A 19,315-nucleotide genomic window follows, 5' to 3' on the forward strand; every position below is an offset into this window, starting at 1 on the left:
CTACTACTAATACTACTAGCTACCATTACTACTAATACTACTACTACTAGCTACTACTACTACTATTACTACTACTAGCTACTGCTACTATTACTACTACTACTACTATGAGACCCCTTTGATTGTTTTGGTTGATGTGTCCATAAACAGTTGCACCACGAGCAGTAAGAACAATAGGAAGAACATATAACCCTCTTCATTCTGCAAAATCATTATCAATATATCACCCTCAGTAATTACCATTTACAATTATTTAATCTTGGACATGCCTCTCCCTAACTCTGGGGCTGATTTAGAGGTGGATGCTATTTCGATATTTTTCCCACAGTTGGTCAGTGGTTATGGATCTGAGCATTTGCAGGAGCAGATCCGGGGATACAATGTTGCTTTAGAGCATGTACACCACAAGGCTAGGCACAGAGCCCGTACACCACAAGGCTAGGCACAGAGCCCGTACACCACAAGGCTAGGCACAGAGCCCGTACACCATAAGGCTAGGCACAGAGCCCGTACGCCATAAGGCTAGGCACAGAGCCCGTACACCATAAGGCTAGGCACAGTACCCGTACACCATAAGGCTAGGCACAGAGCCCGTACGCCATAAGGCTAGGCACAGAGCCCGTACACCATAAGGCTAGGCACAGTACCCGTACACCATAAGGCTAGGCACAGAGCCCGTACACCATAAGGCTAGGCACAGAGCCCATACACCACAAGGCTAGGCACAGAGCCCGTACACCACAAGGCTAGACACAGAGCCCGTACACCATAAGGCTACGCACCGAGCCCATACACCACAAGGCTAGGCACAGAGCCCGTACACCACAAGGCTAGGCACAGAGCCCGTACACCATAAGGCTAGGCACAGAACCCGTACACCATAAGGCTAGGCACAGAGCCCGGACACCATAAGGCTAGGCACAGAGCCCGGACACCATAAGGCTAGGCACAGAGCCTGTACACCACAAGGCTAGGCACAGGGCATGTACACCATAAGGCTAGGCACAGAGCTCGTACACCATAAAGCTAGGCACAGAGCCCGTACACCATAAGGCTAGGCACAGAGCCCGTACACATTAAGGCTAGGCACACAGCCCGTACACCAGAAGGCTAGGCACAGAGCCCGTACACCATAAGGCTAGGCACAGAGCCTGTACACCATAAGGGTAGGCACAGAGCATGTAAACCATAAGGCTAGGCACAGAGACTGTACACCATAAGGCTAGGCACAGAACCCGTACACCATAAGGCTAGGCACAGAACCCGTACACCATAAGGCTAGGCACAGAACCCGTACACCATAAGGCTAGGTGCAGAACCCGTACACCATAAGGCTAGGCCCAGAGCCCGTACACCCTAGGCACAGAGCCCGTACACCATAAGGCTAGGTACAGAGCCCGTACACCATAAGGCTAGGCACAGAGCCCGTACACCATAAGGCTAGGCACAGAGCCTGTACACCATAAGGCTAGGCACAGAGCCCGGACACCATAAGGCTAGGCACAGAGCCTGTACACCATAAGGCTAGGCACAGAGCCCGTACACCATAAAGCTAGGCACAGAGCCCGTACACCATAAGGCTAGGCACAGAGCCCGTACACCATAAGGCTAGGCACAGAGCCCGTACACCATAAGGCTAGGCACAGAGCCCGTACACCATAAGGCTAGGCACAGCCTGTACACCATAAGAGTAGGCACAGAGCATGTACACTATAAGGCTAGGCACAGAGACTGTACACCATAAGGCTAGGCACAGAACCCGTACACCCTAGGCACAGAGCCCGTACACCATAAGAATAGGCACAGAGTCCGTACACCATAAGAATAGGCACAGAGCCCGTACATCATAAGGCTAGGCACAGAGCATGTACACCATAAGGCTAGGCACAGAGCCTGTACACCATAAGGCTAGGCACAGAGCCTGTACACCATAAGGCTAGGCACAGAGCATGTACACCATAAGGCTAGGCACAGAGCATGTACACCATAAGGCTAGGCACAGAGCATGTACACCATAAGGCTAGGCACAGAGCATGTACACCATAAGGCTAGGCACAGAGCCTGTACACCATAAGGCTAGGCACAGAGCCTGTACACCATAAGGCTAGGCACAGAACCCGTACACCATAAGGCTAGGTGCAGAACCCGTACACCATAAGGCTAGGCCCAGAGCCCGTACACCCTAGGCACAGAGCCCGTACACCATAAGGCTAGGTACAGAGCCCGTACACCATAAGGCTAGGCACAGAGCCCGTACACCATAAGGCTAGGCACAGAGCCTGTACACCATAAGGCTAGGCACAGAGCCCGGACACCATAAGGCTAGGCACAGAGCCTGTACACCATAAGGCTAGGCACAGAGCCCGTACACCATAAAGCTAGGCACAGAGCCCGTACACCATAAGGCTAGGCACAGAGCCCGTACACCATAAGGCTAGGCACAGAGCCCGTACACCATAAGGCTAGGCACAGAGCCCGTACACCATAAGGCTAGGCACAGCCTGTACACCATAAGAGTAGGCACAGAGCATGTACACTATAAGGCTAGGCACAGAGACTGTACACCATAAGGCTAGGCACAGAACCCGTACACCCTAGGCACAGAGCCCGTACACCATAAGAATAGGCACAGAGTCCGTACACCATAAGAATAGGCACAGAGCCCGTACATCATAAGGCTAGGCACAGAGCATGTACACCATAAGGCTAGGCACAGAGCCTGTACACCATAAGGCTAGGCACAGAGCCTGTACACCATAAGGCTAGGCACAGAGCATGTACACCATAAGGCTAGGCACAGAGCATGTACACCATAAGGCTAGGCACAGAGCATGTACACCATAAGGCTAGGCACAGAGCATGTACACCATAAGGCTAGGCACAGAGCCTGTACACCATAAGGCTAGGCACAGAGCCTGTACACCATAAGGCTAGGCACAGAGCCCGTACACCATAAGGCTAGGCACAGAGCATGTACACCATAAGGCTAGGCACAGAGCCCGTACACCATAAGGCTAGGAACAGAGCATGTACACCATAAGGCTAGGCACAGAGCATGTACACCATAAGGCTAGGCACAGAGCCCGTACACCATAAAGCTAGGCACAGAGCCCGTACACCATAAGAGTAGGCACAGAGCCCGTACACCATAAGGCTAGGCACAGAGCATGTACACCATAAGGCTAGGCACAGAGCCTGTACACCATAAGGCTAGGCACAGAGCCTGTACACCATAAGGCTAGGCACAGAGCCTGTAAACCATAAGGCTAGGCACAGAGCATGTACACCATAAGGCTAGGCACAGAGCATGTACACCATAAGGCTAGGCACAGAACCCGTACACCATAAGGCTAGGCACAGAACCCGTACACCATAAGGCTAGGCACAGAACCCGTACACCATAAGGCTAGGCACAGAGCATGTACACCATAAGGCTAGGCACATAGCCCGTACACCATAAGGCTAGGCACAGAGACTGTACACCATAAGCCTAGGCACAGAACCTGTACACCATAAAGCTAGGCACAGAGCCCGTACACCATAAAGCTAGGCACAGAGCCCGTACACCATAAGAGTAGGCACAGAGCCTGTACACCATAAGGCTAGGCACAGAGCCTGTACACCATAAGGCTAGGCACAGAGCCTGTACACCATAAGGCTAGGCACAGGGCATGTACACCATAAGGCTAGGCACAGAGCATGTACACCATAAGGCTAGGCACAGAGCCCGTACACCATAAGAGTAGGCACAGAGCCCGTACACCATAAGGCTAGGCACAGAGCCTGTACACCATAAGGCTAGGCACAGAGCCTGTACACCATAAGGCTAGGCACAGAGCATGTACACCATAAGGCTAGGCACAGAGCATGTACACCATAAGGCTAGGCACAGAACCCGTACACCATAAGGCTAGGCACAGAACCCGTACACCATAAGGCTAGGCACATAGCCCGTACACCATAAGGCTAGGCACAGAGCCCGTACACCATAAGGCTAGGCACAGAGCCCGTACACCATAAGGCTAGGCACAGAGCCCGTACACCATAAGGCTAGACCCTGACACATACACAGATCCATAAAACTAATCTCCATAAGGCTGGAGCCACAGACCAAGCTTCATTTTCCACCCAGTGAACATAGTGTGGCTGCTCCCCAGAAAGGAGACTTGGGGCAGTAAACACAGATAAGTATCCCCCCTCCCAATCATCGGCTATTTATTACTGACTCATCAGCGTGCGTGTGTCATACCACTCATAGAGCTGCACCTGCCCTGTGTGTAGCTGTTTACTCAGAAACTCATCCGCTGATCCTTACCTCTTCAGGTCAACTGTGGTTACATTGAAGACAACTCCTTTCAGCCATAGGATCATGAACAGGCGCTGAGAGAAGGGGCAGTTTCCTATACTCTCTCCATCACTCCCAGCCTGAAAGACAAGAGAGGCCATCAGTAACCGTGCAGTGCTCTGTATGAATAATCACATTCTCATTACCTCTGTATGATCATTCTTACCTCCTAATACATATACTGTACACTAGTTATAATGGTCATTAACTGTCCCTGGGGGTTAGGGGACATTTTTAGATTTTAGATATGTGTCCCTAGATTCTGAAATATGGCAAGCTTTCTGTTCTGAGCCAATACTTAGTGCATGGAGGAACTGTAGTGCATGGAGGGACTGTAGTGCATGGAGGGACTGTAATGCATGGAGGGACTGTGGTGCATGAAGGGATTGTAGTTCATGGAGTGACTGTAGTGCATGGAGTGACTGTAGTACATGGAGACACTACAATGCATGGAGGGACTGTAGTGCATGGAGGCTCTGTAGTGCATGGAGGAACTGTAGTGCATGAAGGGACTGTAATGCATGGAAGCTCTGCAGTACATGGAGGGAATGTAGTGCATGGAGGAACTGTAATGCATGGAGGCTCTGCAGTGCATGAAGTGATAATGGTCATTAACTGTCCCTGGGGGTTAGGGGACATTTTTAGATTTTAGATATGTGTCCCTAGATTCTGAAATATGGCAAGCTTTCTGTTCTGAGACAATACTTAGTGCTTGGAGTGACTGTAGTGCATGGAGACACTACAATGCATGGAGGGACTGTAGTGCATGGAGGCTCTGTAGTGCATGGAGGAACTGTAGTGCATGTAGAGATTGTAGTGCATGGAGGCTCTGTAGTGCATGGAGGGACTAGTGCATGAAGGGACTGTAATGCATGGAGGCTCTGTAGTGCATGGAGGGACTGTAGTGCATGAAGGGACTGTAATGCATGGAGGCTCTGTAGTGCATGGAGGGACTCTAGTGCATGAAGGGACTGTAATGCATGGAGGCTCTGTAGTGCATGGAGGGAATGTAGTACATGGAGGGACTGTAGTACATGAAGGGACTGTAATGCATGGAAGCTCTGCAGTACATGGAGGGAATGTAGTGCATGGAGGAACTGTAATGCATGGAGGCTCTGCAGTGCATGAAGTGATAATGGTCATTAACTGTCCCTGGGGGTTAGGGGACATTTTTAGATTTTAGATATGTGTCCCTAGATTCTGAAATATGGCAAGCTTTCTGTTCTGAGACAATACTTAGTGCTTGGAGTGACTGTAGTGCATGGAGACACTACAATGCATGGAGGGACTGTAGTGCATGGAGGCTCTGTAGTGCATGGAGGGACTGTAGTGCATGGAGTGACTGTAGTGCATGGAGTGACTGTAGTGCATGGAGACACTACAATGCATGGAGGGACTGTAGTGCATGGAGGCTCTGTAGTGCATGGAGGGACTGTAGTGCATGTAGAGAATGTAATGCATGGAGGCTCTGTAGTGCATGGAGGGACTGTAGTGCATGAAGGGACTGTAATGCATGGAGGCTCTGTAGTGCATGGAGGGACTGTAGTACATGAAGGGACTGTAATGCATAGAAGCTCTGTAGTACATGGAGGGAATGTAGTGCATGGAGGAACTGTAATGAATGGAGGGTCTGTAATGCATGGAGGGAATGTAGTGCATAGCATGGAGGGACTGTAGTGCATGGAGGCTCTGTAGTACATGGAGGGACTGTAGTGCATGGAGGGACTGTAGTGCATGGAGGAACTGTAATGTATGGAGGGACTGTAAATGCTTAGGTTCGCAAACTCTGTTCTCGGGACCCCACACAGTGCATGTTTTCCAGGTCTAACAGAATCACAGGTGTAATATATTGCTCCACTTGTTGATGGGATTGTAGTACAAGCAGGGACTGTAGTGCATGCTGGTACTGAGTGCATGGAGGGACTATAATACATGAGGGATTGTAATACATGAGAGACTGTAATGCATGGAGAGATTTTAGTGCATGAAGGGACTTTAATGCATGGAGAGACTGTAGTGCCTGGAGGGATTGTAGTGCATGGAGGGACTGTAGTACATGGAGGGATTGTAGTGCATGGAGGGATTGTACTATGGAGAGATTGTAGTGCCTGGAGGGATCGTAGTGCATGGAGGGCCTGTAATACATGGAGGATTTGTAGTGCATGGAGGGATTGTACTATGGAGAGACTGTAGTGCCTGGAGGGATTGTAGTGCATGGAGGGACTGTAGTACATGGAGGATTTGTAGTGCATGGAGGGACTGTAGTACATGGAGGATTTGTAGTGCATGGAGGGATTGTACTATGGAGAGACTGTAGTGCCTGGAGGGATTGTAGTACCCATCCTCCAGCGGTAGGGGTTGAGGGTGCGATCAGCGGCATCTTTGATGTCCCGCAGGCGGTAGGGGGTGTTCTATCTTCTGCTCAGCATATAGGACCTGGAGCAGTAATTTCTGCTAATTACTCCTTTACTGCACAGATAGGGCTAAACTGTAGAAGGGGGCATTGGGCTGAATGAAGGGGCCCCGGTATATTTCTTCCAGGGTGGTAAGGGGGGTTTAATACGTAGTGGAGGGGTGGATAGTGGAGTGGGCTTAATATTCATCATTTTCTGGTGGGAGGGCAGCTTGCTTGACTGCAGATATCTCAAGTTCCTGAAATTAGATTTCTTAGCTTTGAATTGGATAAAAAAAAACTAGAGTCCCACCATTCAGGAGATATTGGGGACTTGGGGATCAGAGCTCAGTAGCCAGAGCAATTCACCAATGCAAATATAAAACTGCATACCAGGTGTGTGAAGCTGGAGCAGGAATCTGCTGCTGGAAGGCAGATATCGCTGGTTCTGGGTATAGTAGAGACAAGCTGCCAATGTCCTCCAAAAGGGGAGAGTCCCAGCTTTTGGAGTATACCCTCAGAAAAACTCTAAGCCAGTCAGAACCCAAGATATCTGGCTGGGGAGAGCAATTAACAGGCTTGGATGGGGACCACTGCTTTCAAGTCGGATATCTCCAGTTCCCCAAGGCCGATTTTCAAAAATCTGGTACCCCTGGAAAGAGGGGACCCTCAACTATCAGCCTAGGGCCTTTATACTCCTGGGGCCCTTGGGCAAGAGCCCATTGAGCCCATACGAAAAGACGGCCCTGGATTGTAGTGCATGGAGGGACTGTAGTACATGGAGGATTTGTAGTGCATGGAGGGATTGTACTATGGAGAGACTGTAGTGCCTGGAGGGATTGTAGTGCATGGAGGGACTGTAGTACATGGAGGGATTGTAGTGCAATCCGACTGTAGTACATGGAGGATTTGTAGTGCATGGAGGGATTGTACTATGGAGAGACTGTAGTGCCTGGAGGGATTGTAGTGCATGGAGGGACTGTAATACATGGAGGATTTGTAGTGCACGGAGGGACTGTAATACATGGAGGATTTGTAGTGCATGGAGGGATTGTACTATGGAGAGACTGTAGTGCCTGGAGGGATTGTAGTGCATGGAGGGACTGTAATACATGGAGGATTTGTAGTGCATGGAGGGATTGTACTATGGAGAGACTGTAGTGCCTGGAGGGACTGTAATACATGGAGGATTTGTAGTGCATGGAGGGACTGTAATACATGGAGGGATTGTAGTGCATGGAGGGACTGTAATACATGGATGATTTGTAGTGCATGGAGGGATTGTAGCATGGAGAGATTGTAGGTTATGGAGGAATTGTAGTGCATGGAGGATTTGTAGTGCATGGAGGGATTGTAGCATGGAGAGATTGTAAGTTATGGAGGAATTGTAGTGCACGGAGGGATTTATTGTAGTTCATGGAGGGTTTGTAGGTCACGTAGGTATTGTAGTGCATATAGGAATCTATAGTTACTTACGTATATCAGTGTGTTTTTGGTATGTGTGCTTTGTAAGCAGGGTAGATCTGCATATACAGTAAGTACTGGGCATCAATACACATTCCAGGGAGGGGTCATATATCTGTCTTCAGTGCTCAGCCCATTTTCCTATGTGACATCCCAGTAATGTTTTCCCCATTTAGCCTATCTGTCGCTCATTTACTAATCCCACCCTTCCCGATGTCTGCATAACATGGCAGCACAGGGGAGTGCGAGTGTCAGGAACAGACCAAACACTACATACAACGTAATACAAGAGTAAAAGGCATCTGGCATCTACCACAAATACTCTGTTCTAATGACAACAAAGCCTAAAGATCCTGCCCTTGTGATTAACAGGTATATTACCAATACCCGAATGTACGAGTCCTGATGCTTAGTGTATAATTCTATCATAACTGAGCTTATGGGCTTTCATGAGGAAGGAGAAAGACTCGCAGGTTGGAACATGTCTGTATACTTTGGGAAGGATGTACTAAGGGAAAAATGCGGTAAAACCACCTTTTTTCAGGGTTGTTACCGCATTTTCAAATGTACTAAGACCCGGCCGCCGGTTTCTTGACGCCCAGGGTATCGCCATCTCTGGATGGGGATACCCTATAGAAGCCTATGGGCTTCTTATCGACGGCTGCCGCAACACGCCGCCTCCGCCACCCCCCGCCGCAGATGCCGAACCCCCTCCTCCCCGGCATACCTTCCTCCAGGCAGCCTGGACCTGGAAGGTATACTCCTCCTCCCCCTAGCAACGCAGCCGAAGGTCCTTCAGGGTGCAGGGGGGAGGAGGAGGCGCCGGGGTCAGCCTGCTGCCTTGTTCCCGGCAGCTGAGGAGAAGGAGAGCCCAGGGAGGTGACGAAGACTCCCCGCACACCTCCTCACAGGTACCGCAGGGGGCCTCCGTCACCGCATTGCAATGTTGATCGCATATGTTAGTACATATGCGATCAACATCACTGCGATGGTCGGCGAGGGGCAGCGATGTATATTAATACATCCCGCCCTATGTATGATACATGAATGTCAAACACAAGTAACTATATTTAGTTAATTAGATGAGTATCTTCTACTATAGGACATATTTAGAAAAATACATTGTAGAATCGCTGCAGATACAGTATTATGCAAAACATTCTGGAACTTGGCCCCAACAGCTCAGGCTATCTAGTAGCGTGACCAGGGTCTGAACCTGGAAATAAAGGGCCCGATTCAGACCCGATCGCTTCTGTGTGTTTTTGCACAGCGGGCGATTATCGAACTCCTGTACCACAATGCGCAGGCGCGTAACCAAACAGCAACAGAATGGTGCGAAAATTTTGATCGCATGGGCGTTCACAAGGTGATTGACAGGAAGAGGCCGTTTGTGGGTGGTAACTGACCATTTTCTGGGAGTGTCAGGAAAAATACAGGCAATCCCAAGCATTTTCAGGGAGGGTGTCTGACGCCAGCTCCGGCCCCGATCAGCCTGTTCTCATCGCACTGTAGGAGTAAGTATTGGGATGCGCACACACTGTACAGAATGGGAAAATTATTCGATGGTGAGTGAGGTGCGAATGATTTTGCAGCTGTCCGCTGACTGAGGAGAATTTTCGCACAGCGTACACATGCAATTGCACACTTACACGGGGCGAATTTTCACTCCCCCTGGGCAGCGACTATCTGATCGCAGGCCGGTGTAATTTGCAGCACCATCGATTAGGTCTGAATTAGGCCCAAAGTCAATACCTTAGCAATCACTTTCTTATACATCACTGGGGTGACTGATGGTAATATCTGCCTACGGTATATTTAATTCCTTATTGCTGTAATATACAGGGACACAAAACTTCAAGTCAAGTACTGCATATTGTACAATGGCCTGGTCAGGGTAAAACGTACTTGGTGGGTTCTAGGGCCCAACGTTGGTCTGGGGTCAGCGGGTTGCTAGAGTACAGAAAGCGCAAATGTGTAAGTATACTTTCATTGTCTAACTTGCATGAGAACTATAAAGGCTATCAGCTTATTAGTTTACCGAAAAACTATTTTGAGGTGTCGTCAGCTAAACTCAATATAATTTTGATGTCGGAGGCTTTGAAATGTAAAAGTTCTCATCTTTGCACATAAGACTTGAGTAGCCCATACACACAACCATTTGGACACCCAGCAGGAGATTTATCAAAACTTGGAGAGAGATAAAGTACGAAGAAATACCCTCCTGTCATTTTTCAAACACAGCCTACAACATGGTAGTTAGGAGCTGATTGGTTGGAAGTTGGAACGTTATCATTCTCCTCTTTATCCCACAGGTGAGAGGGAGGGAGAGAGAGCACATGGGCGGCCGAATAGAGAGCCCGAATGCTGCGCTGCTCAGCTAGGCCCCGCTCTCTGTGTGGCCGCACTGGCCCATCCGGCCGTTGCTCCTTCAGATGGCCAGTCATGCTCTGGCTGTGGGACAACAGAGCCAGTGTATGTAGAACCAGTGAACAGACCTTTCATCATAGTATTTGCATTGTGCGTATTGCACACACTCTCTACTAATACTAGCGTTGGGACTATTACATATTCTTCCTGCTTTGAATATGTCTACAAATAATAACACTGATCTGCAAAAAGCAGCCTGGGCAAGTGTCGGTACAGTGTAAGACTTCCGAATGCAATTAGCAGTGGTGCAAGTAGAAATATTTTCTTAGTGGTACTGAGTGCTAAAAATGGGCGTGACCATGTGTTGTGAAGGGGCGTGGCCACATGCCACAAGTTGGAGTGGCTACTTGACACTAGTTGCGAGGCAACACTACAAAGCCCCTTTTCTTTTCACTCTGGAGGCAAGGCTAGATATATAGTACTACCTCCAGTATAATAGAAGTATATAGTAATGCCCCCAGTATAATAAATATATGTAGTAATGCCCCCAATGTAATAACAATATATAATAATGCCTCCATTAACAGGAATATATAGTGTAGTAGTGCCCCTGGTATAATAGAAATATATAGTAGTGTCCATTACAATAGAAATATGTAGTAATACCCCATAATAATAGACATATATAGTAGTGTCCACATTATATTAGAAATTAATGCTCCCAGCAAGAGACGCTGTGGGAAAGTGTAATCCGGCTCATATCTTCACGTTAGCCACAGCCGCCAGAGGAGGAAGTGTGAAATGGCGTTATGACATCACCGTTGCGCTCCCAGTAACCCTGACAACCTGGGAGGCGCTGTCATGCTGCCAAGCACCATGGTCTTGTTAGTTTGTGGCGCATTATAATTGTGGTAATGGCAGTCACGGGTGCAAAGTGTGTGGCAAGTGGTACTGAGTACCTGCTGCCATATTCTTACGGGTACTCCGTACCCGAGCGTACCCGCATACTTGCACCACTGGTAATTAGTATTTCTGATCTGGAGGCACCTGTGAGTCTCCCCACTTGCTTGTAAGTCGTTAGCTGTCCACATACTGTATACTAGTCCCAAACACTTGAGATCCACCCAAATTGGGTGGTAAATGTCTGAAGATGATCCCACACACTCAGATCCTGTCCATCTTCTGATCCCATAATTCCAATAGCTAAAATGTTTTAAAAAGAAAATCTGTCATATAACCAATCATGATCCACCTAAAGCACCCCAACAGTCCCAGGAAGCCAATCCTACTTTTCTGATAGGGCTTTCCTAATACTGGGAGCTGTGCCAGTAATGAATCCTTCTATTGATTGCCATAAGATCTAGAGATGAGCGGGTTCGGTTCCTCTGAATCCGAACCCGCCCGAACTTCAGGTTTTTTACACGGGTCCGAGCAGGCTCGGATCTTCCCGCCTTGCTCGGCTAACCCGAGCGCGCCCGAACGTCATCATCACGCTGTCGGATTCTCGCGAGGCTCGGATTCTATCGCGAGACTCGGATTCTATATAATTCACACGTGCATTGAGAGTCATAGGGAGAGGACGTGGCTGGCGTCCTCTCCGTTTAGAGAAGAGAGAGACACAGTATTTTCGGGGAGCATTATTAGGAGGAGTACTACTGTATACTACTATACTACTTGCTGAAGTGATATTTATAGATTAGATAGTGTGACTTTAAGTGTATTATCTGACTTGTGGGGGAGACACTGACAGTGGGGAGCAGTTAGAGTCTGAGAGCAGGACTCAGGAGTACATATAACGTACAGTGCACACTTTTGCTGCCAGAGTCAGTGCCACACTGCCATTGTTGTGACCACACTGACCACCAGTATAATAATATATTTTGTGATTGTCTGCTTAGGCCTCGGAGTACTAGTTGCAAGTTGCAACGTGACCTGTCCTGAAGTGACCACCAGTTTAATAATCAATCACCACCAGTTTAATATATATATATATATATATATATATATATATAATTGTATATAATATATATATATATATATATATAATATTGTATACCACCTACCCGTGGTTTTTTTTTTCATTCTTCTTTATACATACTACTATAGTAGCTTACTGTAGCAGTCTGCGGTGCTGTGCTGACCTGACAGTGTCCAGCAGGTCCGTCATCAGTCATTACATAATAAATATATATAGTACCTGTCCGGCTGCAGTACTAGTGATATTATATTGATTTCATCTCATTATCAATAATTTATCATCCAGTCTAGACTCTATTGTCAAAGTCAGAAAAATGTCTCAATGCACGTTGCCATATTTGCACCGCACACTGGTCCGCGCTGCGCGTGCATGCGCTCTCCCGTGGATTCGCATACCCGCAATAACGTGCACTCGCAGGCGCGGTATGCGTATTTACGGTAGAGTTTATGTAGTCGTAGCGTGCGACTCATTCGTTACAAATGTTCACAATTAATGTAGTTTATAGATCATGGTCCCTTTGATAGATTCTGAAAGTTTGGTTAAAATACAATGTCCCAGAGCTGAGGAATCCCTCTTTATATCGTACGAAGGGTCTAACAGGAATCATACAGCAGTGTTTGGTACCCATCGGAAGAGTATTTAATTAGCAATATTCCGGTGTTGGTTTGGAGCGTATTAATCGCTCGTGCGAATAGTTATGAACATAAGAAGTTTATGTCCATTTCTAATAATTACACATACTCAGGTATGCGGCGGGAAACCCAGTTTCCCACCCACCTGAGCTGTTGGAAATCGTCACAGCCCACCTGTATGAATCACCCTATGACCTTTTGTTATGATACAGGGCCGAATTCCTTCGGCCAATGGACAATGGGATTGTAGGACCAGGAGATTGCATTGTGTGTGGGGCATAAATAGGCAGGCCGACCACATCCAGCTCTCACTCTCTCATCAACGGTTATCTGCTGATAGCCGGGAGCTGGATATCGAGGCGCAGGCGATCATACCCTTTGTGCGTAAGTTTCTCTCCGTTATCATTGTCTTTCTGTGAGCCAATTTCTCTCATCTCATCTCTCTCTCTCTCATCTCTCTCTCTCTCTCTCTCTGTTCTGTTCTCTCATATCTCCCCTAGACTAGGCTAGTATTGTATTGTATTAGATAGTATTGTATTGTATTTCATTTAGGTCAGAGTAGTATTGTCCTTTTGTATTTATTGTTTAGTTCTGTGGTTAGGAAGTCTCTGTTATATTGTAGTGTATCATTTGTACTGTTATCCCCTTTTTACAAGTATATTAGATATAATACAGTTAATAGGCTTTGGAACCTAAACCAGTATCTGTGTATTTTCTATAGTGTTAAGTGTTCACTTGAGCGTCGGTGACGCTCAAGCAGCTTTGTAGTTAGTCAGGTTACACAAGGTTGCACTTACACCCTGTACTCACATTAAGGTATTCAGTGTATTACATTGGTATAAGGTTTTATCATAAAGGTATAGTGTTGTGAGCGTCTGCATCGCTGGTGACCTCCTCGTGGTCTCGAGCGTAGGCTACGCTACAGCGAATCATTCCCCTAGACATAACCAATAACGTGTCCTGTGATCACTGGGCCGTGAGCGAACGTGACGCTTGAGCGTCTCGCCTACGGCTTAGCGATCGTTACGCAGATAGCGTACCCATACGGTATTTCTTAAGCAAACAGCGTACAGTGTTCTTAGCTTCATAAAGGGTTGTTTATACGACAAGGGAATTTGGCATTGTCAATTGCGGGCTCGTCCTATCCTTCTCATATCTGCACTAGGTAGATCAGCAGACATTATCCCTCCAGCAAAGGGTGGGAGGTTGTCTCATAGTGCTGGCGGGATAAGCGTCTGCTTCGCTTAGATAAAGAGTGCTGAAGGAACCCGGTAACCGGAAGTAAGAACAAAACGCTTGTGTCTTTTTAAAACTGTTTATTTTTCTTTTGTCTTGCGTACGCATACATACCTGCATTTCTTTTCACTTGTGTATTTCATTTTTCGTATATCACTATTCCTGTTTGCCAAATTTTATAGTTGATAGAAAGTGCTAAAAAGAGATTTGCTGTTATTTAATAGTAGAGGTGATAGTTAAAGTATAGAACAAACACACGGTTTGTCTGAGATACAAGGCAGTCAGTGTGGATTGCGGTAGATGATCAGGGATCATTTACATTGATAAAAAATATATTGTGTTACGGTGGATCCTTTGCATTGCATACACGTGTCGCTAACAAAGACTAGCGTACGCAATCCAAAAGGCAGACGCACGCAGCGTACATTACGCAACGTAGCGTCCGGTTACGCCCACGTAGCTCAAGTTGTGATAAAGTGAAGTAACGCAAAGGCGATAATTAACGCACAGCGGTAGATAACGCGACGCGGTAAATAACGCAAATCTATTTTTGGAAAATCTGAAATTTAGTTTAACAGATCCTGCTCCTAATTGGTAACACTTTTGGCCTAAAGACAATTTCTGCGCAGAAATAGACATAGAAACAAAGTGTACATGTGTTGAGTGAGTGTGTTTTGTATACAAAAGTTTATATAACTTTAAGGTGGAACCAAAAGGAAAGCCGGGTACTCGTCAAGGGACATACGTGTAAGTGACATATACGGTGGCTAGGGAGGCATCTCTGGTTAAATAATATTTGAGCATTAGAGTATAGCGGACCATAAGGTAACAAGACCAGGAGGTCATAAGGTAACAAGACCAGGAGGTCATAAGGTAACAAGACCAGGAGGTCGTAAGGTAAAAGGTCCGCTATAAAAGTCCAGTGGCACAACGCCTGGGGTGTTGGTGCAGAACCCATATAGGCCATACAAGCTCTGGCTGAAGGAATCGCAGCCGGAAACATAGATTCCATTGATCTTTCAGTACATGACAAGTAGTGCTCGTATACTGAACGATTGGACCGCACGTTATTGTGTGCAGTAGTTAGTAATCTGACCTAATACCATTAGAGTAAAGTGGTCACAAACGCTATCTGTACATTCTGACGTGATTTGTGTAATTTTTTATTTTTGGAAGGGAAGTTCGCTGGTCACTCAGGAACTATCTAACAACCCCAACTTTACTGGAAAGAGTAAGTGTCCTGCGGGTAACCCTCATATGTTCCAGTAAACTAAAGGTTCACAGGGGCCCTAGGTTGGGTACAGCAGCTCTGGCTACAGTGATTGCAGCACAGGCCAACGTGGGCGAGAAGTAAGTGGGGTACTTGATAAACCACCACCGCCGGCCTGCCCAAGGACATCTTGGTTTGTTTGTAAGGGTTCGCTGAAAGCCTTGATATTCAAGGAGGAATAAGCAACGCCTGCAGATTATGGGGGCCATTTGTTCAGGTAGGGGGCGATCAACCCTGGTTCAGGTTGATTCTGTGAACCGACCAGTTGGGTCGGCACGATATGTAATGTGTGAAAAATATGGAATTCACACCGAATCTTTATGTGATGAATGGGAGAGAATGACTGTACAAGACAGGGACAAATTCCCAAGAATAGGTAGCTTTAGTCCAGAAGTGTTACAAAATTTAAGGAGGAGGATATGTCTCGTAAAATCAACAAAGAGACGAATTCAACATCATGATTGTTTACAGTTATGGCACCAGGAAGGTGAGATACAGAGAGGTTTGGCTCTGGCGGCAGGATCTGGGGCAGTCAGGAAGTTGATTGCCACAGCTCCTCCTCCACCATACATTGCAGGAGAGAAGTTGATTGCGGAGAGAAACGCACTGGGTTGTAAAACACAAACTCTTAGTAACACTGTAAATGTTAATGATGTTAACCAAATAACTCATGCAAGTATTAACCCGTGCAAGATGTACCCTGTTTTGAACCTTCCTCAGGAGTGTGATCAAGAAGACGATTCAGCAACAATTTCAGCTCTCTCTCTTGCAGCCACCATAGCAGAGACCACAGTAGGCACAGCGACACCCACGAGATTAGTGAAAGCCCCTAGCGGAGGGATAGGTGAGGTCGTGTCAACGGGTAAGTACGGCACCATGCACTACACTGAAACAATTGTACCACAACAAGCAGTAGAATCTACACAGGAAGAGGCTGTCAGAATTGCTCCTGTAAGGGTAATAGCAGTTCCCAATGGAAAAACAGATGTGTCTGGAGCCACTCCCATAAGGAACATTGCCATGTACACTCCATTTTCCAGAATGGAATTAAGAACAATAGTGTCCGAATTTCCTGACCCCAGGAAGGATTTAGTTGCTAGCCAAAAATACATCAGGGATCTAGGTAACACCGTAGAACCCAACAACAAGGATTGGCAGATACTGCTAAGAGCTTGTTTACCTTCCAATGTTGATGCAACTCAGTTTTTAGCTGATTGTGCATTGGATAAAGATGTACCGCTTACAGACGTGTACAACAAGGATAATGTAAAGAGGATAAATTTACAGCTAAAAGAGTATTTCCCAGCCGTTGTTAAATGGAATAAAATATTTTCCATTAAGCAAAAGGAGTCCGAAACGGCAACAGAATATTTTCACCGGGCACTATTAGAAATGGCAAAGTACACTGGTATAGAAGACATTAAGACCAACCCAAACCATCGGGAAGTAGCAGTATCTGTACTGATGGATGGTTTAAAGGAAACATTAAAGACTAGGGTTCAGACCACGCAACCATGCTGGCGAGGTCTGTCAGTGTCCGGCTTGAGAGAGGCTGCTATTGATCACGACAGAAACATCACTAGGCACAGGGAATCGCAAAGTGATAAGTTGATGTCCGTAAGTATACAGGCGCTGACCACAAGGCAGCCTGCGTATGTACCACCGAATCCTGTGGGTAAGGCAAGTGTAATAACATGTTTTTCTTGTAACAGACCGGGACACTTTGCACGAGAATGTAGAACAAAGAATGTACAAAGATCTTTTCAACCCCCTAGACAACAACACAACACACGACATTGGGAGCAGGGTCCACAGAGGCGGAGTTTTGAGCCACATACAGGGGAAACAAAAAGATATCCCCCAAACAGAGACTGGCATGCCTCTGGTAGTTCCCAGCTAACTCCCTCACAAGTAGTTGCTGCCAGCGGGATTCAGGGAGGTCAGCATACCCAATAGGGGTGTGGCCATACCTGTAATCTGCACCCAGTTAAGTTGATTGCCAGTCTTGGAAGCGAACCAGAAATTGCAATCAATGTAGCTGGTAAAACTTTAAACTTTCTTGTAGACACAGGGGCGGCCAAGTCAGTGATAAATTCGACAGTGGGCATGAGAACCACTGGTAGGACAATTCCAGCCATGGGAGTAACAGGAGTAGTCCAGCACTACCCTGTTAGCAAACCAGCCGAGATTACAATAGGGCCTTTGCATACCAAGCATTCCTTTTTGCTGGCTGCATCTGCACCAACTAATCTCCTGGGAAGAGACTTACTATGTAAAATGGGTTGCGTCATTTATTGTACCCCTGAAGGTGTATTCTTGGACATTCCTGAGAATCACGCTCAGGAAGTACGAGACATGTTAGACTCCCCATCAAAATTAATGTCACATTCCATTATGACAAATAGGAATCCATCCCAAGTAGAAGAGATGATATCTCAGATACCAGAGTCACTTTGGACAAAAGATGGACAGGACACTGGATTAATGGCAAACGTAGCTCCAGTAGTTGTGCAAGTAAAAGATGGTAGGATAGCTCCAAAAATCCCACAGTATCCTCTGAAGCCAGAGGTGGAGCTAGGAGTTTTTCCCGTAATAGAGCGCTTGCTACAACAGGGCATTCTAGTAAGAACGTCCAGCACCGCAAATAGTCCCATCTTCCCTGTTAAAAAGAGTGGGGGGAGGGGTTACAGGCTAGTGCAGGATCTAAGGGGGATTAACAAAATAGTTGAGAGTCAGTTCCCCGTAGTGCCTAATCCAGCTGTCATCCTAATGCAAATTCCTCCCACTGCCAAATTTTTCACTGTTATTGACCTCTGCTCCGCTTTCTTTTCGGTACCTCTGCACCCTGACAGCCAATATTTGTTTGCATTCACATACAGAGGAGTCCAATACACGTGGACTCGGTTACCCCAAGGTTTCATAGATAGTCCAAGTATATTTTCTCAGGCTTTGCATGATTGTTTACAGTCTTTCCAACCAGACAGTGGATCAGTATTGATACAGTATGTGGACGATTTATTACTGTGTTCAGATTCACTGGAAGCATCTCTGAAGGATACGAAACAGCTCCTGTTTCATCTTTCAGACACAGGTCACAAGGTTTCCAAAGACAAGTTACAATTATGCCAAACTAAGGTAAAATATTTGGGACACTGTCTAACACAAGGACTGAGACACCTGACCGCTGATAGAATCCAAGCCATTAGAGACATGACACTGCCACAAACCCAGCAACAGATCAGGACGTTTTTAGGAATGTGTGGGTATTGCCGTAATTGGATCCCAGGGTTTTCCATATTGGCGCTACCTTTGCAGGAAATGGTCTCTTCAAACAAACCTGATCGGATTTCGCATACAGACGAATCTGAAACAGCATTTGAGAGACTCAAACAGTGCCTAACGCAGGCACCAGCACTAGGTATGCCAGACTATGGGAAACCCTTTGAACTATACGGAACAGAAAGTGCTGGGTGCGCAGCAGGTGTACTAACACAAAAACACGGTGATGCCAGCAGGCCAATTGCATACTACAGCGCCCAGCTAGATACGGTAGCGCGATCCCTCCCCACATGCTTGCGTAGCGTTGCGGCGATAGCATTGCTAGTGACAAAAAGCGAAGATGTCGTGCTAG

General features: G+C 47.0%; 1 protein-coding gene across 2 annotated transcripts in view; it reads right to left on the reverse strand.

The window, feature by feature from the left end:
- Positions 1–19,315, reverse strand: part of CLIC5 (chloride intracellular channel 5) — a 278,748-nt gene that overhangs the window by 90,092 nt on the left and 169,341 nt on the right. For both annotated transcript variants that reach the window (XM_063915215.1, XM_063915216.1), the window contains exon 2: positions 4,316–4,425. In XM_063915215.1, the coding sequence (XP_063771285.1) occupies positions 4,316–4,425 (110 nt within the window). The remainder of the gene's footprint in view (positions 1–4,315; positions 4,426–19,315) is intronic.

Source organism: Pseudophryne corroboree, chromosome 4 (assembly GCF_028390025.1).
Source record: "Pseudophryne corroboree isolate aPseCor3 chromosome 4, aPseCor3.hap2, whole genome shotgun sequence".
Classification (NCBI taxonomy): domain Eukaryota; kingdom Metazoa; phylum Chordata; class Amphibia; order Anura; family Myobatrachidae; genus Pseudophryne; species Pseudophryne corroboree.